Raw genomic sequence first — 25096 nt, forward strand, 5'->3', positions numbered from 1 at the left:
AATAGTTCTGACTATGCTGGGTATGGTGGATATGGGCGAAGGTTTAAAGTATCGGTTAGAATCTTATCGTATCATAATGGCCAATATGTATCGTTATCGGTCAGTGCCAATATGATACTAACGATACGATACATTTTTTTTTTAGAGTGAAATGTATTATTCCGTATCAATAATTATTGGCTGATACACCTATTTTACTTTCGAAACAGAGCATGTTCTTCTTGCTGGTGGTACTTAAGTTTTCAAAGTTTGAAGCACAACTGCACAATCAATCTCCCACCCATTTCACTTTCGAAACAGAGCCTGTTCTTCTTGCTGGTGGTACTTAAGTTTCTAAAGTCTGAAGCACAACTGCACAATCAATCTCCCTTTTATTTATTGGACTTGGGACTTTGAATCATTCATAAAAAAACGATTCAAAATGTACAATCAAACTGATGTTTGGAGGATTGAAACATAGAAAATCATCCATTGAAGCTAAACAAGATAGGTAATTTGAAAATACTAAAACATTGCATGAATTTGTTCTTAGATTTTTGAAAATTTTCAGAAAGTCGAAAAGTGTTTTACCTGGAAAAAATAAAATTGATTTACTTACAAAAACAATTTATATTGAGTTGGAAGATTTATATACTGTATATAAGTATATGTAACTTCATCCTTTATACATTTTCAATTGAGTGCACTTGTTTCAGGATACGTTATTCTCGTTTTAGCATTTATACACGACACATGTTATGTATTGCTTATCTATAGCATTTTGTGCTCCTAAAGTGCATTACCAGGCGTATCTTGACCATATCCATGCGTATATTTAGTGCATCTTGCATATCTTCGATACAATATGATATAGTACGATTTGGTACATCTCTTAAAATCACCCATCCGATACGATACCAGAGACCAATATTTAAAACCTTGCTATGGGCAATTTAGCTCTTCATCATGATTACTCTCAGAGTATTAGAGTTAATAACACACTGGGTTAGATTTTTTGGACAACATCTTCTTGTTCCCAGCCCCCCAACCATATGTGTTAGAGACGGTTCCCCAGCCACCATCCAGTAGCAGTGACTCTCGATCAAGTTCCTCATGGTTTAGAGTTCTATAACTAGGTTAGGGTATCTTCAATATGTTGCTGATTCCATTGCCAGCTTTTGTGATACAGTTGGAGGATAACTTGATTCGGCAATAGCAACAACATTCTAGTGGTTTCGATCCTTGCATGGAACTCGATGTGGTACTAGGACTCTAGGATATGAGTAGGCGTGACTTGCTTGTATTGTTGACACCGACATTTGACTCTTTATGATGAACCATGTCTGATGTATGATTTATGAAATGGTTTATGGTTTGAACTTTGAAGTCTATTAATTCCTAATGCATATTTAAGTTGTTTTACTTGAATTATGTGTGTTCTAGTCCTAAACAGTGTGTGAAATAGGTCATATTAGAGAATGTATACAGCTTACACTACCAACTTAAGGTCCGAAGTTAAACTACCATTTTAGGTGTGATTTTTGTTGAAATCTAAGGGTTCCACTATATTTAAAGGGCAAAAAACTAGGGTTTCCTAGATTTTCCAAGGCCTAATTTGGCCACTGAAACCCATCATCTAAAGTTGCAGAAAAAATTTCGGTCGAAATATTTCAGTTTCAAGCCTGGTTTTTTACCAGGCTCGAAACCTGGAACCTTGGTTGTACTAATATTACCAATTAACATTACCCTTCGGTTGTGCAGTAATGGTTACAATTTTGCAAACCAGAATGCTATATAATAACTATTTTAAGCTTTGAATTTTGTCCACAGTTCTTAAGGTTGATAATTAATTTTCCTTGCTACTTATCAAAAAGGAGAAGAAAAATAAAGGGTATTGTCCTTGCTTATCCTTATGGAGCTAAACTGCATTTATATGGATCTGCTTTATCTTCCTCCATAATCATTGGCATGTATGTTATCAGCATCAGATTGTTTTATTTTTCTTGTTCGAAATGTATGACCACGCAAAACGTTGGATGTGGTTGCCAAATATTCTTTTCTGGACATCATATATATATATATATATATATTGGCTTGTTCTCATTGTTTGAATGCCTTAAGTTTATGAGCTATTCAATGGTGGCGTGTGTCTATGAATTTTCATATGTTTTACATTGACTAATTATCGTAGTGTATCTGATAGATGATGGTGTTCTCTGTTTATGCAAATAGGCGAGCATGCCAAAGCAATATCTTCCATTGTTAGGCCAACCAATTGCTTTATATAGGTAAATGACAGATCATTGAGTGTTTCCTAAATTAGTCAAGGAAATCTAAGATAATTGATTATGGGCAGACTAAGTCTGAGAGCACTGGATCAATGCCATGCTGATTACATGGTGGCAATGACCATTCAATGGGTCCTCAGTCCTGCCTCCTCAGCTCTAAATTTTATTGATAGAAATTGCTATAGCTATGTGATGCAATAAGTCCTTTTGAATAACCAGAAAAAGAATGTGGTGAATGGTCGACAGATTATATGGTTTCAATCAACCAGGAAAGTTAGGCTTTGGTGTAGGAGGTCTTGCAGATGGAACCCACTGTTTGGGGTTATTGCCACAGTTATGCCCATGGTTCAAAATTTCAACCAAAATGTTGAAATTTTGGTGACCTATTTTGGTTTTTACATTGGTCCAAACAACAACAATTATGACATACAAATTGAGGGGTCTTCAATGTTTCAGTTTTTTTTTTCACAAAAATGGACATATTTGGTGCCATTTCGGTGGTATGCTTCAGTTTGGCCAGAGTTGATTCGAAACTGAAATCTCGAAACCTTGGTTATGTCTGCCCAAAGTTGACCTTAGTTTTCTCTCATATTTGTTGTCTACTTGTTATTTATTGATATGACCCCCTCCCCCGGGTGCTTTGAAAATAAACTGAGGTTTCTTTGCAGCTTCTATACTTTCTCAAGCATGGTTGAAGTGAAGGAAATTGTTGTAGTTTGTGATCCATCATACAAGGATATTTTTGAAGGTTTGTAAAGGACTTTCTGTTCTCATCTCAATCACTCCAATAATTTGTTTCTGTTTATTTGTGACAGATTTTCTTTGCACAGATTCATTAATCAGTTGTATTTAGATTTACATACTTACAATTTCATGATACCACAATAACCAGGATGAACTAGTTGTATTGAAATAGGTACTGGTTGTACTGGCTCGCTTTGTGCTCCTTGTGTTTTCCTTTCCTTGTACTTAAAATGGATTATGTTACAAGAAATTATGTTCCCTTTTGAATCTTTGTTTGTTTTTGTGCTTGTTTACAGATATCAAGGAGAAGATTCTTGTAGACCTTAAATACGCTTTGCCTGGAAAGGAGAGACAGGATTCTGTGTTCAATGGACTTCAGGTGCATGTGTTGTCTTTGTTGTTACTAGTAGATCTACCCTCTCCTATTTCCACTATTTGTTCTCAGTTAATTATGTATCATGAAAATGATGTATACTTAAGCATTCCCCCTCCCCCCGGTACTCATCTAGCCATGGTTTGAAATCTCGCTGAAATTTCGGAATTTCGGTTTTTTTTTTTGCCGAAACAAAATAAGGCCCGAAATAACATTTGTACAAAATTTCAGTATCTCTCCTATCTGGGTACATTCCATGTGTTATAAATACCATATCTCAATCAAAATTTCGGTATTTCAATCGAAATTTCGACTCGGTCTTGCCTATCTCGGTGGTTTTGGTTCCATTTGCATATTTTGAAGGAAAAACACTCCAAGTCTCCAACAAGCCTCTAATTAGCCACATCAGCACACATTTTGACTTCCATTGGACTCCTACAAGATCTACACATTCAAAGCTTAGTAAAAGTAAAGTTCTTTCTTCAAAACCAGGTAAAATTTTCAGAACAGTTCGACGGTTGCTGCCAAACAAAGGTGCAACTCTAAAACAATGTCATGTCCTAATATTTTTGCATTTTTATGTTCTAAGCATGTTTATTAATCTTAAAATTAGTTACCCACCAAGTTTCAGGTCAAAATATGGCCGTTTGACCATCGAAACAGTTAATCGAAACAAACAAAAAAAAAAATACACCATTTAGTCTGAAATTTTGCTGAAACGAAACGAAACTTCGGTTTCTGAACTCACCGAAACACCGAAACGAAACGAGATTTCGAACCTTGCATCTAGCTAATTAATTGATTGAGCTTTGGTATTATGGGGGGGAAGGGACCAAGTGGCTCCATTGCTCGTTTATTTAGAACTCTGCTCGAGCAGATCATGCTATTACCTCTAAAATTAGTGGTTTCATTGTGACTGAAACTTTCCATGGGATAATGGTTAAGAAAAAATTTTAATATTTATATTCGAGGTATAGAGATATGTGTTCGTAGAAAACAAGTCAGAGTGCACACATAGCAGTATGGATATTCTCCTAGGTTATGTATAGAATCCAATGCATGAGGATATTCTGTCTCCTACTAACTTATTTCTTTCTGGGTCAAAGAAGGTGAAAAAGGTTGAAAGATTAGGACAAAGATGTACCCAAACTAGTCATGGAGCAAGGAAAGACTTATGTTCTTGACCTTGTCATCCACAATGATGAAGCCATAAAGTCATTATTGATTGATTTCCAATGGCTAGTTCTCCCTTCCCTTATATATATTGTCAAGTATATAGAAAAAAAATGAAAAAGGAGAGAGAGAGAGAGAGAGAGAGAGAGAGAGAGAGAGAGAGAGAGAGAGAGAGAGAGAGAGAGAAGAAGAAGAAGAAGAAGAAGAAGAAGAATTTGAGTCCAATGTAACCTCTTGAGTTGAGTGAGTCCAATACTTGGGTTGAGCGAGTCCTTAAGCGACTCTGGAGTTAAGTGGTTCTCTTTGACCTTTATTATCTTATACTCGGTTTCTTATTTCGGCAATAAAACTCTTTTATATGTTTTGAGCTGCATCAACTTGGTATGATAGTAAGTTCCGACCTCGAGCACCTTGTCAGAGGTAGAGAAACTCAGCACCATGCCTCAGAGGTAGAGCATGAGTTGAAGAATCTTGATCATGACACGTAGACGATGAAGATGGCTGCATCAAACTCGAGGACAAGTTCTTTCAAAGTGGGGGGGGGTTGATGAAGTCATAATGTCACTAATCATTGATTCCCAATGACTATATTTCAATGGCTCTTTTCCAACGGCTAGTTCTCCCTTCCCCTATGTATTGTGAAGTATAGAAAAAAAGAGGGAAGAAGAATTTGATTCCAATGTAACCACTTGCGTGAATGAGTCTCACTCTTGGGTTGAACGAGTCCCACACTTGGGTTGAGTGAGTCCTCCCAAGCAATCCTAGAGTTAAGTGATCCTATTTGACCCTTGAGTGAAGCAGTTCTCTTTGACCTTTGTTATCTTATATGTTTTTTTTTCCTGGATGAATAGGTAATATATAAAATAGGGAAAAAAGGGGGGAGGGATATGCAAACCAGAGGAGCCGAATGATACAACCCTAAAGGACAGGGGAAGGGGAGCATAAAATAGAATGAGAAAGATCCCCAGGAAACAACAATAAGACTATTTCTTGGGGATTCCACAATTGACCTATGGGGGAGAGAGGAAAGTTTGGAGGAGACGTCAAAGTAGATGGCCTTCCAAATCTTATCAAAAGTTCTAGAGTTGAAAGTCCATCTACGAAGGTTGCGCTCCAACCAAACATGGGAGATAGTAGCCCCAAATGCCAGCTTATCGGCAGTGTTACAAATAGAATTACCCGAGAAGGTCATATCAATTCAATTCCATTCTCTCTGAAGAGGAAGGGGGAGTCTCTGAGCATGCCAACTGCCAACATTTGGAGAGGATGAACTTCCAAATACGGGAGGAGAAGGGGCAATTGAAGAGATGATTGACATCTTCAATGCCATTCCAACAGAGGCAACAAGCCGGGGAGACAGGAATATGGCGATAGATGAGGAAGGATTGGATGAGGAGGCAGTTGGAGAGAGTTCTCCAGACAGTGAGGCTGTGACGGGGGATGTGGCCACGAAACCAGACAACTTTGTGCCAGGGGACAGTAGGGTTGTGGGATCGGGAGTGATTCCAAGCTGAGGAGGAGAAGCATCCCGAGGGGAAGGGGACCAGATAATTCTATCAGCACTAGAAGAGGGGGGGAGGAATGGAGTTGATGGAATGCTGGATGTTGGAAAGAGACGGGATATTAGGAATGGACCAAGAACCATTAGAGATGATCGAGGAGACCGAGGCAGATCTAGGGATACCAGAGGGTAGACCACTCTATTACGCACAATCAGGGAAAGCACTCCAGCTGGATGCCAGTTGTCAAGCTAGAAGGAGGTATCTACACCTCATCTCATCTTAGCAGGTTGGGAATAAGGCTTCAAATGGTGAGGATTGAGGTCAATTTCCAACATAGATTACTCTGATGGGGAAGTGATTGGGGTTTTAGCAACAGCGAAAGATCCTCTATTTTGTAGAATGTAGATTATGGATCCGGAAGGGATGCTTTTACATTTTAAAAGAGAGGTCCATAATATTATATACATACTTCACATGTAAATCAGGCTTAGGCTGGGCTGGCCTGACCTCAGGCAGGATAACCTTAGTGCAGCCATGGGCTGGACATGGCCAGCTGAAACCTAGAAAAAGTTTGGCGGGTTTGGTGGGCTCGGAGCCGCTTATATGAAATCTATCCTTTATACATCTTAGAAGTATTAATGGATACCATGATGCTTGGATCCCAGGCATTGATTAGTAAATCAAACTTAAAATTCCTTCTTCATTTAATATTCATACGTTTAACAAATGTACTCTAATGCTTCAGTAGAGAATGTATGCTTGTTTACACTAAAAATTTCTTCTGTACTTGAACAGGAAATCGACAGTGGCTCACAACTTGTATGCATCCATGATTCAGCAAGACCTCTAGTATTATCTGGAGATGTCAAAAAGGTTAGAGGCCGAAGTTTACTTTTCACATTGTCATTGGTACAATCATTAAAATTTTACCTAGCTTGCTGTTTGCATACTTTCTGCACATTACTCGTTTTGCCCCAAACAAGGCCAAAAGTACCTCCTAACTATCACCAACACCTTTGACCTTACAATTGATAAAAATGTCAGGCCACTTTTTCATCCTCATGTTTGGTTAAACGAATTGGAATTTACATATTGAAGAATGTAGTGAAGGCTGATATATGGAATTTACATGTAATTAGATAAACAAGGTCTGCAAATTTCTGTTGGAACTCTTTAATTGCACTTCAATTATCTATATGTTTTTTTTTAATGATCCATGGGTCTGACTGCAGAAATCACACAATTTTTTTTTTGGATGAATAAGAAATATATTACGAAAGAAGAAAGAATACAAGCAGCCCCTTAGAAGGACAAGGGAAAAAAGAGGAAACAAAACAAAAGCAAGGCCTGGCCTCCAATAGGAGGGGCATGAGGCTGTTACAAAACTAACAGAGAGGCCCAAGGAATCAACAATGAGCCTGTTCCTGGGGGAGTCAATGCACCGAGAGGGAACATCGATGGCGTCCCAAATTTTCTGAAAGGATATGGCTTTGGAAGTCCATATTCTAAGGTTGAGTTCCATCCATATATGATAGATGGTGGCACCAAAGGCGAGCATTCCTACTAAATCACATATGGAGCTATCATATAAGGTCATATCTACCCAAATCCATTCTCTAGCAAGGGGGCAAGATTCTCCTATGTCGTAACATTTGACAAGAAGCCCTTTCCAAATTGAGGAGGAGAAGGGGCAATCGGACAATAGATGGTCGACCATCGACATATTTATTGGAGTTCAAACAGAGAAACATAAGGGAGGATCCTAGATCCGTCTCTAAATGAGGAAAGATTGAGTTGGAAGGGAATGGGCGAGGGTCCACCAGATAGGGAAGTTGTGGTGCATAATGTGGCCCTTGAAGCACACAATTTTGCACCTAAGAGTGATGGAGCCTAGAGCATAGACGAGGTCCCAAGAGGAAATGGTGGAAAACTAGCCAGAGGAGGAAGCAGTCTGGACAACAAGATCACCACTACCTCTAGTTCTTCGAAAAATGGTGAGTAGAGAATCCTAGATGGCTCACAAGAGGGAGGATGGAGATGATGAGGGGGACCAACCATAGATGAAGAATATCTGAGACCATGGTAAGTCTGTTAAAGCCAGAGCTATACCTGGATCTATCGCCAACTAAGTGGATGAAGATCCCAAGGTGGTGCCAGTAGTCCAACCAAAGGTGAGAGTTTGAACCATGTTTAATAAGGGGTTTAATGATCTTAGATGCAAGAAACTTGTATTTCAAAATCTTCTTCTAAACCCGATAAGTGTCTGGAGGGAGGGTGCAGTCTAGATTGACTCATCACGGAGGGGTCTAAGATAGACCCATTCAGCCCAAATGCTTTTCTTCTTTGTAGCCAACTTCAGGGTCAGCTTAAGAATGCCAGCAGAGTTTAACATATTCAATCCTTCTCAAACCAAGGCCTCCTTCACCTTTTGAATGGCAAACAAAGGCCCAACTGATTGGGTGAAGGGTTATAAGAATCAAAGCCTTTCCATAGGGAAATACACATTAGGGATTCAAGCTTTTTGATGGTAGATTGGGGAAGGGCGAACATCCCTGTCCAATAAATGTAGGGGGATTGAAGCATGGATCTAATAAGCTCAAGCCGATTGTCATAAGAGAGGAGCTTGCCCTTCCATAATTGGAGCTTCTTATACATGAGATCCAAGAAAAGAGCAATGGAGAGAAGTCAACCTGGAGGAGATCAATGGAAGGCCAAGTTACTTAACTTGGAGGCGGCCTAAAGAAAACCCTATTGCGTTCTTCAGATTAAGCTCATCAACCTCAGAGATACCCTCTAAGAACAAGAGGCATTTTTGGTCGTTCACACGGAGACCTGACATACCTTCGAAGTTGTTTAGGAAATACATAGTAGCCTCAACTGAAGAAAGGTTGGTTTTTGAGAAGACTATAGGATCATCAACAAAAGCCAGGTGGGAGATCTTTAGAGCCTTGCATTTCGGGATGGGATTAATGATCTGCTAGTCCATTTGAGACTGGAGGCTTATGGAGAAGATCTCAAGGGTAAGGGTGAAGATGTAGGGTAGAGGGGATAGCCTCGGCGAATGCTAACAAAAGAAGCAAAATGGATTGTAATACTACCATTGATGAGCATTGAGAAGCCGATGGAGGAGATGCAGTGGTAGATCTAGTTAACGAAGACAGGAGGAATATCTTGAGCATGATGTCCACAATATAATCCCATTTGAGGGAGTCAAAGGCTTTGTGGATATCAATCTTCATGAAGGTAGCAAAGGGGTTGTCCTTGTTGGCAACCTCGACCACATGTCAGTGATAAGGTGGCCAAAATGATGATGTGGCATTGTACGATCATCCGATGGCATGGCAGTGATGTGTGGAGTGTTTAAAGTTGGTTGAGTGCTATGGATATGACAGTAGTGTGTGTTGCAGATTTCCGAGCTCAGTATCGATAATCTTAACCTATTCATGTTTGGGGAAATTTGGCTATAGAAGATGAATTTTCGGGGTGTTGGCGTCTTCAAGAAAGTTGTAGAGTATGGCATAATCTTTCTAACACACCTGGATTTGCCTTGATCCGATATCAGATGAAGAAGTTACAGCCAAAGGGAAGTTCAAGGGCAATTTGGTAATTTTATACGATCAAGTTTGATGATGGGATGTCCGTAAAGATTGTAGAGCTTTGAGTCGCGAATGCAACACAATTTATTTTGGCTTGATCTGAGTCAAATGAGAGAGATATGGTGATTTCCGTGGGATTGGTACGAAAAACCCCAAAACCAAACTTGGATGCTCCCATTGTTGTCCAAAACTCTACATGGATGCATCATTATATAAGCATAGTTGGTGGGTCTCGATGCAATTTCAAAAATTTCGATTCAATTTAAATTGGACTGCTTAAAATTGATCCAAAGTGTTTTGGGCAGCTTTTGCAATAAAATTATAAGTGGGAGGGGCTCCCTACGATTCTTATTAGCTCTATTGATTCCTGATCGTCGCCCTTGGGAGTGCCACTTGTCCTTGATTTGAATTACACGTCGGGCGTGGATTTCTGTTGACACAAAATGCTATAGATGCTTGCGCCCTCTCTCCTCTTGGTTGGGTGTACCATGGATTAGTGTACCGCGCCTCATAGAAGCATGTTGTTCCACCATGTAGCGTGCGCACACCTCTCAGCATCATAGATGTCGATTCTCAATATTTCATTGGCTGCACTTTTTTGAATCTGCATGATCCAAATCCAATGATCGCTGCTTCTTCTTGCCTTTAGCTCTCAATCTAACGGCTTGTAAGAATCTTGTGCCCAACGCTCAATGAATGGGCTGAACGTCACTTGTAGGTGACGTCAACCACTGTAGAGGCGTCAAGCCCCGTGTCAGCAGATGTTTCATCCTACGGGCATGACCATTTTCTCGAAGATCGCATCCGATGACCCCAAATCGCCCTTCCAAATTGCCATGCCAATCCAATGGTTGAGTGCTACTCTGTGGCTCGCATGCTGTCGATGCACCCTGTGCCACCCGAAAGATTCTAAATGGGTTTATTTCAATGGTCGAGGGTATTTTGGCCATATCTCCTTCATCCTAGCTCGGATTGAGCTCATTCAAGTTGCAAAATTCTTGTTTTTTCGTGCTCTATCTCCCTGTGCAAGAAAACAGAGCAAAAGAATTAGAGAAACACATGCAATTTGTAAGGAGAGATCCCCCTTTGTTGAATGAGTATTAAATGTCTATTTTGACATCAAATGTGGGTTATTAACTCCATCAATGGAGGTCCAAAGGGTAATTAAGCTGTTTTTGCTTCATTGAAAACAAAAGTGAGAGAGAGGGTTGTGTGGTTTAATGTTTCATTGAAAACTATAGAAAAATGAGGTGTGTGAATCATGGTTTAAATTCTCGCTAAGATCTTAGTTATTCTGTGGTTTTTTTTTTTCGAGACGAAATATCATATGAAATACAAGTTGTACATTATCTCGGCCAAGATATCGGTATCGTCTCGGCGAGATACCGAAACGTTACATGCCTAGCCTTATAAATGCTTCATTTCGATGAGACATTTTGACTTTGTCTCGCCTGTCTCAGTGATATCTCAGTAGACTCTTGCATTTTGAACACAAATCACTCTTATTGGCCTCTGATTAGCCACATCATCACACATATTACTTTCCTAATCACTCCTACAACAAGATCTACACATTCCAAGCTTAGGAAAGGTAAAGTTCTTTCTCGAAAACTTTTTTTTTTTTTTTTTGAAATAGTACATAAATAAATGTTGGATTCTTCTAGATTTTTTATATGTTAGACACTAGAGGCCAATCTATGACCTCACGGAGTCGAATTTTTTTTATATTTTTCTGGTTAAAAAATGCGTTTATCATTAACATAAATTGTTACTTTTTATAGTAAATATACCTTTGATGGAAGTCAATTATATATATGTTACTCACCATTGGCTGTTCTACGACTCTATCGGAGTGAATATTAGTTAATTATAGCTGATGTATGTTTTGATCATGGCTTAGATGCATTATTTATTTGTTTTAGTATCATATTATATTTTGTTCTAGTAATGAAGCAGATAAAATCTCCAGAACAGTCCAATGGTTGCTGCCAAACAAGGGTGTAATTCTAAAACAATGTCATGTTGTAATTTTTTGCAAATTTATGTTCTAAGCATGTTTATTAACCTTAAAACAAGCTACCCACCAAGTTTCAGGTCAAAATATGGCCGTTTGACCACCAAAATAGTCAACCGAGTCAAAAAAAAAATATTACACCAACTCGCTTGGAGATTTCGCCGAGTTGGTGATTTTGAATCTACCGAAACGAGATTTCGAACCTTGGTGTGAATGTGTGATGTTGTTTGTAAGTTGAGGAAGAAGAGACAGAGAGGCTGTGACGCGGATTAATAGCCAAAATATGCTTGTTTTCTTATAAATAAGCCTAGGGTTGGGTTGTATATGTGTTGGGCCTTCAGTCCATGTGGTTTGGAGTGTATTGGGCCACTTTTATGGGACTAAAAGAGGGGCTCTAATATTGAGTACTGGATAACTAGTTAGTTTCTTTTTTTCATTGATTTCATTTTTAGTTGGGTTTTGATGGGGATAATTAGTTTCTAATTTCAGTACCTAGTTAGTTTCTAATTTTCAGTCATATGTTAGTTTCTAATTCCAGTTGTTTTATTTCGTAGTTTACTTTTCCAGATTTAGTAATTATATGTTAGTAATATTTATTTCAGTTTTTTAGTAATTTTGAAGTTATTAAATTGTAATCACCCCCCCATCATTATTATAAATAAAGGAGGCTCATTAGTAGCCCACGATTTATACAAATAAAAAATTGTTGCTGCTGCAATATCTCTGCTGAGATTGCTTTGTGTTTGATCAAAGTGGTGGTCTTGTGTTTGATCAAAGCTGAAGGAATTGGTGTTTGATCCAATTGACTCTTTTCGGTGTGAAGTCCAGGAGGTTCTCTTCAAATTTGTTATTCTATTTCATATTTTATTCACAGAGTACTGCTGTCCAGGTATTTCTCTTTTCTCACTTCAGATTTGTCCAGGCGACAGCCATTTCTGGGTGGAACTGTCGACCTCTGTCAAATCACTTTTGTCTAATAATTAAACCTAAGGTTTTGCTGGTAAGAAGGAGAACTCGATCCAGATTTGAGAGCAAACTGAGGCATATTTCTCTGTTTTCGTCTTTTAGTGACCTGCAAATTCTGGTATTACAATTGGTAGACTTGTTACTTGCTGTTGGTAGTTTCTGGACTGCTATTACATTATTCTGTTGATCTGAACCTGGTTGGACTCCTATTCTGTTCCTAGTTTAATTCTAAAGGACTACTGTTGACTGGAATTCTGTTAACCTTATTTTTTTGAAATTGATATTCTGCTGGGCTGGTAGATAACATTCTGATTTCTATTCTATTGTTGGCATTGGACTGGTTGTTCTTTGATTTAAAATTTCCTGCAGTTTGGGTCTAGTTTGACTTGTGAAATCTAGTCCTACATTAGGCTGCAAGTGTGATCCCTCAAGTCAATTCATACATAAACAATCAAGTTTCTCCACTGTAAGGAGGATTTGAAGGTTCCGGTTTGCAATGGAGGCACTTAGGAACATCTTTGTGAACTCCAGAGAGGACTACAATCATTTCCAACTCCTTTTTTACTTTATATGCCATCTGTGTATTGTAAAATTGGTAGGCGTAGGTGAACATGTTTCATGCTTATGCGAGCTTAAACTTGACTGTAGGGCATCTGATATAAGCCCATTTTATGTGTATTACCTTGTATTGGGTGTTTAGTGGTGCAAGACAGTAGACACCGGGGGTGGGTGTTCCCTAGTAGTGGGTTCTGCTGCTTGTATTCACATTATGTGTGCCCTCTCAATTCTATGCTGAGAAAAGTGGGTGTGGGTGCTCCCTACTATAAGAATAATTAAAATGTTGAGTGTTGGGTACATACGTAGCATTTACAAGCACTACTCTGAGGATGTAGGCATATTGCGAACCTAGTAAAATCTCTTTGTCATGAGTGTGATTGCTTTATTATTTCTCGTATTGGATTTAGAGTGTGGGCTGCAGGATGGGTGTGCACACTTGGAAGTGCCCATGAGAGGTTGTGTGCATATGAATGTGTGTGTGTTTGCTTCAGTAAAGACTTGGTTGCCTCATCAGTGTGCACAGTCAGAAAAAGTATTTGGATTTGATACACTAATTCACCCTCTCTCAGTGTCATTTGGGAGTCAACAGTTCTTTCTAAGACTCTGACCAATTTATTGTAATGGAGGATGTTGCCAGTGATGCTTCTTCCAGGGATAAAGGCAAACTAGATGTCACTAACAAGGGAAACAACCACTAGCTTGAACCTATGTGCAAGTATATTAGCAATAAACTTGTAAAGCAAGTTGCAGAGAGAGATAGGACTGAAGCCCGGCAGGGAGGAAGCTTCTTCTTTTTGGGAATTATATAGAGGAAGGTGTGGTTGACCTCTTTAATTTGCCTGGGGTTGAAGAAGAAGCAATACACAACCTTGATAAGGTCCACCTTTATGATGTCCCAAGTAGAGGAGAAGAAGCCCATGCTGAATGCATCCAGCCCAAAAGCTTTATTTGCCTCATGGGAAGAGAGGGGAGGGCATTGAGGGAATCATGCAGGTAGCTGGTATGAATTTGTTTAGCAGGACATTAGGGATAGTTGTTGAAGAGGGGGTGGAAGAAGGCCTGAAAATCATGAAGTAGTCAACCGCCTCACCCTTAATATCTTCCACCTTAGTGAGGGGGAGTAGTCTGAGGCTAGAAGCATGGAGATGGAACTTGCATTGGTTCTATTTTTCAGGAACCTGTGGAAGTACCCGTTGGAGTCACCTAACCCCATCCACTTGACTCTGGAGTTTTACTTGAAGAAATTCTCCCCTTGAGAGGGAAAGAAATTGAGGTCTTTAGAGACATATTTTTCTTCGACTGCAAGGAGGCATTATGAATGTCGGTCTAGAGTCTCATCTGAATGTCAGAAAGGTTGGCCCTGCAATCCAAGACCGGAGAGGTGATGTTCCCAAAGCAAAAGGAGTTCCAGGATTTGAGGGCACTCTTTAACATTCCTGAGCTTCTATGCAAAGGAGTTGAGGGGGCCCGAATGAGCTTGAACCACTTGGTCCATGCCTGTCAAACAATGCTGAGATAGTTGGCACAAGAGCACCACATGTCAATATATTTGAATCCTTTGGGCTGAAATAAATGTAGGGGTGAACATGGACGAAATAAATGTAGGGAGTTAGACGCTGTTCATGAATGATAGATATTGACTTAAAATATCACACTTTTATCTCTAGCTACTGGTGAAAATCTGTGAAAAAAATGATAAAAAAAAATTGTACAAAACCTTATTTATGCTTGTTTCATTTCTATCATAAAGCCTTTTAGGCCCCAAATTAATTTTCTTGCGAGATGTTGCCATGTTGGTTGTTGAAAGCCCTTGAATTGGTGGTGCTAGTGGGCCCTCAAATTGAAATTTGGTTCCATGATTCCATTTGTCATGTTTGACCTATGTGTTTGTAATACATTTCAGGAAAAAAAAATATGAGAACAAATTTTTTTGCTACTATTTCTCTAGGTTTAAAATGATGACAATTTTGTTCATAACGGTGCAAAACCTTGCCATTATCTACTGTTAAGAATATTTGTATTGGGCGTTTTAAGGCGTCCATGAAGTTTTTCAACCCTCTATTGGACAAAAAAAATTATGACTTATATGAAATATATTTATTAATAAAGTCTCATTTAATATGATGCCCTCATATTAATACGATACTGCTCTTGATTCTAAAATTTGTTCTAAAAACTGCCCTTTTAAGTTTCTTTTGTTGTCTGTGCTTACACAGCATCTCCCGTTTAACCCAAAGTCTCTCCTTTGACCTATGTACTTTCCTTGCCCTTTTTTTAATATATTTTCCTCTTGCTGATTTTCATAAATTGTGAGATACATCTGATGTCCTCTGTGTTTAATAACACATGATTAGAAAACCATGCTTCAGATTCCTTTATGGAAGGTCAGATGTTCTTAAATTTTAAATTTTAAATTCTAAATTCTAAATTTTAAATAATTTAAGAGTGATGTTACCTGAAACTTAACAAGAATAATGTGTTTGCTGTCCAATTAAGCAACTATATTGATAGCTAACATATAGGACATAACTTTTGGTCAACCAGTTATAGATTATATTTCAATATTTGTTTGACCAAGAACATTCAAGGGGAGGTGGTTTTGTGGTGTATGCTCTTTGCCGATGATATTGTCTATTGACAAAGACAGTGGTAGAGATCAACGAAAGGTTAGAGTCATGGAGATCTACACTGGAATCTAGGGGTCTTAAGATAAGCAGAACAAAGACGGAGTATGTGGTATGTAACTTTAGTCACTTAAGGACAGATAACAATGTAGTGAAACTTGAGGAGAGAGAGATCCCTCAAAGTGATCATTTTAGATATTTGGAGTCGATCATAAACAAAGAGGGTGAGATAGATGATGATTTGTCTAATTGTCTCACATAATTTGAAGTAGGATGGATGAAGTGGAGAAGTGCTTTTGGAGTGTTGTGTGATCGACGTATACCTCTAAAGCTTAAAGGAACACTCTATAAGACAGGCAATGATATATGGGGCGGGATATTGGGTTGTTAAGCAATATAACATAGATAAGTTGAGTGTAGCAGAGGCGAGGATGTTGAGATGGATGTGTGGCAAAACTAGGAGGGATAGGGTGAGAAATGAACAAGTTAGAGCCAATTTGGGAGTTGCTTCAAATCAGGATAAGCTCAAAGAATGTTGTTTAAGGTGGTTTGGACATGTTCAGCGTAGACCTTTGAATGCTCCTATAAGGAGGAGTGACCAAAACTAGATGGAGGGAGCTAAAAGAGCTAGGGGCAAACCTAAAATGACCATTGAAGAGTTGGTAAGGAAGGACATGTAGAAGCTCGGTTTAGATCCTAGTATGACATCAAATAGAGTTGTTTGGAGGGCAAAGATCCATGTTGCTTTGCTTCCTTTCCCTTTCTTTCCTTCATTTTTTACTTCGCAAACTTGTCCATCGCGCATCCATTTAGCTGACCACATTTAGTTGGGACAAGGCTTTGTTGTTGTTGTTGTTTAATATTTGTTTGATTAGAACCATGATTAAAATTCAGATTGTTTTGCATCTTATTTTATTTCAATTAGAAGAGGAGAGTTGGTTAGTGGTTAGTTTTTACGAGGACAGGACAGGTTTTGTGGTGCAAACCACAAGAGATTTATTACTTTGGCAATTATCAAGCAGGGATCCCAGCTTGTAATTGCATACCGGTTTGCATTCTACATGCTGTTGAACTATTAATTAGAAGATTCATAACTTAGTCAAAATCAAGCATGCAGTATTGGTCTATCCGTTTCTTCTTCTTCTTCTTCTTTTTTTATTTATTTATTTTTTTTATTGGTACCTACGCTATCCTATTCTACGGGGGAGGGAAGGTGAGAACCAGGAGGCCTGAACCTAAGACCTCCTGGTAGGTGGGCTTTAACTCTCCACACTCTACCAAGTGCACTAGGCACTTTTTCTCGATTCATCTGTTACTTTTTTTTTTTTTTTTTTGAATAAATAAATTCATTACCAAGAGAAAGAATATACAAAGGGGAAAGGGAAGCCAAAAGGAACAAACCACCAAAAGAGGGGGGGGGGAACAACAACAGCAAAGGCTTAAAGCCCAGCTAAAAGAAACTTGTTGTAACATTTCTGCTGTTTTTCTTGTTGTATCAGGAGAGGGGCTCCTTTCTGGTGTCATAGGCTTTTTGCCTTTGTCCATCTTCTTTTTGTATCTTTTGTATACTTCTTCTAATCTGGGGAATTGATCAGAATCAGGAGAGAAACTCCTTCTTAATTCAGATCTTTTTGACTTCTGAAAAATGTCAAACTTATGTTAGTAACTTAGGTAAACATTCCCGAGATACTAGCTTATTCTCAGGATATCAGGAAGTAACTTTGTCAGTATCAAATGATGAAGTAGAAACTATTGATGTAATCAGCCAAGAATCAATTAGACAACTTTTATTAACAAACAAAAGATATTTTCATTTAGGACTATTTATAATAGGAATTAAAGGATTTGCTAGAAAAAAAGTAGGAACGAAAGTTCTGATTTGTTTAATAGATGAAAGATGGGATCTTAAAACCCAGCTAAGACAAGCCTTACTAGCTATGACAGAAGTAGACTTATCAAATAATAAAGCATTATATTATGTAGCACCAGATTTTCAACTAAAAATAAAAGAATTACCAAAATATATAAAAATAAAAGTCATGACAAAAGGATATGATTCGTTTAAAGGAGATAATTTAATGATGTGTATAGGATTAATAGGTAAAATAACTAATAATTCTACAACAAATTACAAAGTCTCGATTGAAGAAGTCATTGCAGGAATAGGATCAAAATATAGTAAATTATTAAAACCTCCAGAAATTGACCCAATAACATTAGCAGGACAAGAATGGAATTTAAGTAGAATAACAGAAGATGAAAACTCCAACACAGTTTATGTACCAAGAGAAAGTTTAATCTATCAAGATAGTAACAATAATTATAGGTTAAGATTTTTAGATTATGAAACAAGACCAGGAATTGAAAATAGCACAACAGATACTATGGATAATGAAGAACGTGACAGATTAATAAGAGAATTAGAAAATCAAACCAATAGTGACAATGGAAGATAGGATAATAACACAGGAAGAAATAAAAATATTAAAACAACATGATAAATATAATTTAATAGGAACTTTATTATATAAAAGAAAATTAGGTGTTGAACTCTTTAAAGAAGATAAAATAAGACTAGAAAATCTAGCAATAGAATCAGGAATCATAACAGAAAATGAAGAATTAATTAATAGAGGTGATAGATTTATTATCAAAAAATTAAATAATGATGATAAAACTAGTGAAACCAGTGAATTAAATCCAAGATTATTAATTAATGAAGAAATTAATAAGGATATAAATGAAAGTTTAGAATCCGATATAGAAGAATTACAGAATATTGAAGCAATGAATGATGTAACCTATGATCAAACAAGACCATATGGACCTAATAATCCAAATATGGCTTGGGGAAATAGACCAAGATGGAAATTAGAACCAACAGAGTTAGAACAACCAAAAGATGATTTTAGATATTATAAACCTAGAGGTAAAAAACTACCAATAGAAGAACCAGTAGTATTTGCAGATAAAAAGGAATCAGGAAAAATATTAAATATAGGATATCATGATCCTCAAAAATTAGACTCAGTACTCGATATATGGAAAAGTAAAGTTTTAAATGATTGTTTACAGTTTAAAGAACCACAAGAAACTGATGAATTATATCAATATTTAGAAACATTCTTAGGAGAAACCATGAAAGCAAATTGGGAAAGATATAAAGTAGAATATCCAGAAGAACTAAGAACATTAAAAACATTTGGACCAAATCCATATAATTTTGTAAATAAAATACATATGTTAGCAACAGGAAGAGATCCTAATAGTTCTCGAATAGAACAACAGACAGAAGCTTTAGCACAATTAGAAAGATTAGTTTTAACAGACTATAGGTATGCAAAAAGTTTTTTAAAAGAATATTATTATTTTGCAAGTATAAGTGGTAATTACTTTACCCAATCAATAAAGGATAAATTATTTCAAAAATTACCAGGACAATTAGGAGAAGAAATAAGACAGAAATGGCACCCTATAAATGATATTCCAGAAAATGATAATATAGGTATTAGAATACAACATATTATAAAATGTTTAAAAGAAAAATGCATAACTATTCAGATTCAACAACAATTCCAGAAAGAACAATATAATTTTTGTAAAGATATATACGTACCTCAGATATATGGTAGAGAAGGAAAAGATATTTATAGAAGAAAACAAAATATAAGACCAAAACTACAGAGACCACAATATAGGCCTCGATATCAAAGGAGAAGTAGTTATAACAGACCTCAGAAGAGATACTATCTTAGAAGATCTGATGCAAGAAGACCATTTTTAAATAAAGATCATCATGCTAGGATGTATGATCCAGATAGAATCTATAAAAGAAAATTAAGATGTTTCATATGTGATAGAGATGATCATTTAGCTTCAAAATGCCCAAGAAGAATAAATGAAGATACAAAGAGATCTTTAGTAGTACAAGATTCAAAATGCTGTTTGATAGATGTTGAAGATGATTTAAGTGATACAGAATCAATATACAGCATTGTATCTATAGAAATATATAATCCAAATATTGAAGATAGGGATAGTGAAGAAGAAATACCAAGTGTTATGCAACAATATTTAGAAGAAAACATATGTGTATTAACAGATACATGCACAGAGGATAATCATAGATGGAAAAATGGATCAGGATCACATGATATAGCATGTAAAAAATGTAGAGGATATCCATGGATAACATTACGGTATAGATGTGAAAAATGCTTTGAGGAAAGATGTAAGAATTGTTTAGATAGATCAGAAATTATTCCAAAGATTGATGAAAAAATAGCAAAACTACAAGATAAGATAGTCACCAAGAAGGTAGAAATCCTAGAGGATGAAATTACCATATTAAAAGCACAATTGCAAAGTAAAGAAGACTTTAGTCCAAAGATATTTGAAGAACCAAGAATAGAGTGGATGGAAATTATTGAGAATGGAGGAATAAAACCAGCCAAGTCCACAAAAGGATCTTTAGGATATGATATTTTTTCACCCATAGAAATAATATTATTACCTAATGATATTACTATAATAGATGTTCAAGTTAGATATTCTATCTCAGATAAATACGGAATAAAACTAGAAACAAAATCCAGTATGGCAGCAAAAGGTTTAATGATTATAGGAGGAATCTTAGACTCCGATTATGAAGACAATATTAATGTAATAATAAGAAATTTCACTCAAATAGCCCAAACTATTAAAACTGGACAAAAAATAGCTCAGGCTATAATATTACCAAACTATGAACCAGGACCAGATATAAAAAGACTAGGAGGATTTGGATCAACAGATATAGCCAGCACTAGTAATCAAGTTATAGAAAATTATACACTAGCTACTATTGAAAAACCAGAGAATATTGAAACAGCAATATTTTGCCAAGTAAAGAATAGTCTAAATAATTTACAAACACTTTGTAGAATAAAAATAAACAAGAAAATAGTATATTTAAAAGCTATAATTGATACAGGATGTACCAGTTCTATAGTAAATCCAAGATTTTTTGATAAAAATGATTTTGAAGAAATAGAGAAACCAACAATAGCAACATCAGTTGATGGAATAGAAACAGAATATAAATTCAAATTAAAACCAGCTTCTATAAGTTTTAAAGATGTATGTGATAAATATTCAATAGATTATCCACTTAATAACGTTTATCTAAGGAAGTGTCCTTGGGATATGTTGTTAGGTTTAGGATTTATATTAGCACAATCAGGAGGATTATATGTTAACAAACACAGTATTATAATATTCAAAAACATAACACAAACACCAACTTATCCACCTCACCCAAAAATTAAACAAAATGATAAGAAAATATTTGATGAATGTCCCTGTGATATACCTGGACAGTGTAAAATAAACAAGGATGTAATAAGAAATATTGAGGTAACAATAGAAGAAAATACTACAGAAGACCTTGAAGAATTAATCCCAGAACAAGATTTAATAGATTTTGATAACGGAATAAATCCATCATTAATTTTGGCTATTCTAGAAAATTCAAATAGTATTAAAAAGACTATAGAAAGGTTAGAACAAATAGAAATAATCCAAGACAAAAACCCCTTAAGATACTGGGAAAAAGATAAACCAGTCATGAAACTAGAAATAATAAACCCAAATTTAAAAATAAATTCAGGAGTACCAAAATATCACCCAGTAGATTCAGAACAATTTAAACTACATATTACAGAACTATTAGAATTAAACCTAATAAGAAAATCTAATAGTCCACATAGATCAGCAGCTATGATAGTGATGAAAGAAAGTGAAAAAAGAAGAGGAAAAAGCCGAATGGTAATAAATTACAAAAGATTAAATGACAACACAGTCGATGATGCATATAATTTACCCCAAAAGAATTTTCTTATCCAATTCATACAAAAAGCTAAAATATTCTCAAAATTTGATTTAAAATCAGGATTCCACCAAATAGCCATAGAAGAAGAATCTAAACCATGGACAGCCTTTACAACAACTGAAGGCCATTACGAATGGAATGTAATGCCCTTTGGATTAAAAAATGCACCTGCAATTTTTCAAAGAAGAATGGATGAAATTTTCTTACCTTATAGAGAATTTTGCATAGTTTATATTGACGATATATTAGTTTTTTCAAAAACAGAATTAGAACATATAGCACACCTTCATAAAATATTTTCTGAATTTTATAAACATGGATTGGTAGTTTCTAAGAAAAAGATGGAAATAGGAAAAGAAGAAATTAAGTTCTTAGGATTAGAAATAGGATTAGGAAAAATAAAATTACAACCCCATATTGCTACAAAAATTTTAGAATTTCCTTCAGAATTAAAAACTACAAAAGATATAAAAAGCTTTATAGGCTTGGTAAACCAGGCAAGGGATTTTATCCCAAATCTAGGAAAAATAATAGGACCTTTATATTCTAAAACAAACCCTAAAGGAGAAAAGAAATTTAATTCACAAGATAAAATCCTAATTGAAAGAATAAAAGAAATTGTACAAAATATTCCACCCTTAAGATATCCATATGATTCAGAATATAAAATTATTGAAACTGATGGATCAATAGAAGGATGGGGAGCAATTTTAAAAACCAGACCAAATGAATATAGTAGTAAAACAGAAGAACAAATTTGTAGATATGCCTCTGGCATACATAAAAGAAAAAATCTAAGTCCAATTGACTGTGAAATAGAAGCAGTAATAGCAGGATTACAAGCTTTTGATTTTTTCATAATACTAAGAAGTTTTACACTTAGAACAGATTGTGAAGCTATAGTAAAATTTTATAAAACTCTTAATGAAAAAAGAGTAAGTACAAGAAGATGGTTAATTTTTAGAGAATTAATTCTAGGAAAAGGATATAAAATTAAAATCGAACATATAAAAGGAAACGATAATTATATTGCAGATTATTTATCTCGGGAATGTTTACCTAAGTTACTAACATAAGTTTGACATTTTTCAGAAGTCAAAAAGATCTGAATTAAGAAGGAGTTTCTCTCCTGATTCTGATCAATTCCCCAGATTAGAAGAAGTATACAAAAGATACAAAAAGAAGATGGACAAAGGCAAAAAGCCTATGACACCAGAAAGGAGCCCCTCTCCTGATACAACAAGAAAAACAGCAGAAATGTTACAAGAAGTTTTTGGTAATATTGGAATAAGAGGAAGTATGAAAGCAGCCCCAGATAATGGGATTCAGTATGGAAGAAGTTATTTAAAGCCGATAGATGAGCCCTTTGGGTTCAGAAGTATGTATACAGTAGGTACCGAAGAACAGATTATCCTTGATAATCTGTGGGTATCATATAATAAGATCTTGAAAGATCCATATAACAAGCAAAGAAGAGAGCATTTTATGACCAGCATAAATTGCTGTAGTTATCAATTTGCCAAGATAAAAGAAGCAAGAAAAGAAAATTATCCATATTATGTTCTTATTGAAGGACATAATCCTGGAGTATATGATAGGTGGACAGAAGTTTTACAACAATTGAAGAATTATCCCAAGCACCCCTGGTTCAAGGGATTCCATAAATTAGAAGAAGCACTAGATTATGCTCGGCGTAATCTAGGACCTAATTTTTTTATAACACCAGCTCTTAGACTTCCAGTGTCTAAGGTCAGGGATACAACAAGTTTTAAAGATGCATTGATCAAATGTGATCAGTGTGATACAACAAGCTTAAGAATTGCAGAGATACAAAAGAATGAGGCTCAACTTAAGACAGAACTCCAGACTATTAAAGAATCTGAACAAAGATATCATCACCAGTTAGCAGCAAAGATACAAGAAGTTGATGAGTTAAAAGAAGCTCTACGCCTTCTGCATCAAACAAGATGTGATACAACAAATATTCCAACACCACCAGCATATGAAAACCTCCTTGACAGGATCCAGAAGATGGAAGAATCAATCAAGAAGAAAGAAGAATACGAAAAGATTCTCATGGCAAAAGCAAGTTCAGAAAATATAAAATCTAAAATAGAAAATATATTTGAAAAACATTTTTACCCAGAAGATTCCAGTTTCCACCCAGAAGCCTCCAGTGCATCCACGGCAGATTTAGCAAAAGACAGATAAGTCCTAACCACAACAGGATTCAGATACAACCAGCAAAAGAAGAATCTCTTCACCAGAATAGAAGAAGACCCTTTTTGGAAAAACAAAGTGTTTGGCCGACACTTGTGGATATGTCCAAAAAGGTGGGCCCTCAGCTTTGAAAAAAGAAGACCAATAATAGAAGAAACTAGAAGACTTATCCGGACCTCTCCGGATTTCAAAAGACTTTGTAATATACTTTGTAAATTTTGTCTATAAAAGAAAGGGAACTCCTCAGACAAAGGGGGACACCCACCTTTCAATTCTCTTGAAAATTTTTCTCTGTAATAGTACGATATCCCCAGTTTAATAAAAGACGTTCATCATTCCTGTAAGTTTCTTTCTTTCTTTTTAAATACATCTGAGCTTCTTCTTCTAGCATCAGACTGAAGCCTACAGTCGAGCCTCTCGATTCTGGCTGCTAGATCCAGTTAAGCTCTTCTTTTACTTTTTGTTTATTTTATTTAATCTTGCTTATGGTTTAATTTAATCATGTGTGAGTAGTTTCCCAAGAAGGATTAAAGGATATGATGTAAGGTTCAGACAGAAATTTTTCTTTGATTTTGTAAATTCTATCTCTTTAAATTCCGAAATGACTGAAAGAAGGTTAAGATCGAAGATCTTTCTTAGGGAGTGATTAAGACACTTGAACTCTGTATTATATCAGGAGTAGAGGACTGATATATAACCAGAGAGTAGTCTAAAGCTCTAGATCTAGATCGGTACATCTAACAATCAGACTATGTAGCCTTAGATTCATACTGTTTGTTCTTCCAGTAATATTCCAAAAGAATAGGTCTTTATGCTCTGGACGCTGAGGCAAGGTGGCCGTTTAGTCCCTGAGAGCAGAACCCCTGTGTGAGGGTATGAATCATGTTGGCATGGCGTCCCACATGAACTGGAAGACTTGCAGTTCCTGGCTAAGTATTCCCTTAATTAAAATGACAGTCTGAGTTAGCATACCAAAAGAACTGGGCGTAAATACTGTGCGTGTATCACCGGTTGATCCCCAGTGTGAGGATGTGAATTGTATAAGCATGGCGTCTTGTACAAGCTTTAGCACATATCCTTCTGTGCTACTGACCTGAACCGGCAGTCTCCGGCCAAAACCCCCCATGTGCCTTCTGTGCCCTCTGTCTGGGTCCCTCCCTCGGCATGGGGTTCGACAAAGCCGAGCAGTG

General features: G+C 36.4%; 1 protein-coding gene across 2 annotated transcripts in view; it reads left to right on the forward strand.

Moving 5' to 3' along the window:
- Positions 1-25096, forward strand: part of LOC122071674 (2-C-methyl-D-erythritol 4-phosphate cytidylyltransferase, chloroplastic) — a 44662-nt gene that overhangs the window by 1912 nt on the left and 17654 nt on the right. For both annotated transcript variants that reach the window (XM_042636058.1, XM_042636057.1), the window contains exons 4-7: positions 2212-2267; positions 2936-3015; positions 3308-3390; positions 6855-6932. In XM_042636058.1, coding sequence (XP_042491992.1) covers positions 2212-2267; positions 2936-3015; positions 3308-3390; positions 6855-6932 — 297 coding nt within the window. The remainder of the gene's footprint in view (positions 1-2211; positions 2268-2935; positions 3016-3307; positions 3391-6854; positions 6933-25096) is intronic.

Source organism: Macadamia integrifolia, unplaced genomic scaffold (genome assembly GCF_013358625.1).
Source record: "Macadamia integrifolia cultivar HAES 741 unplaced genomic scaffold, SCU_Mint_v3 scaffold_56A, whole genome shotgun sequence".
In the NCBI taxonomy this organism is placed as follows: Eukaryota; Viridiplantae; Streptophyta; class Magnoliopsida; order Proteales; family Proteaceae; genus Macadamia; species Macadamia integrifolia.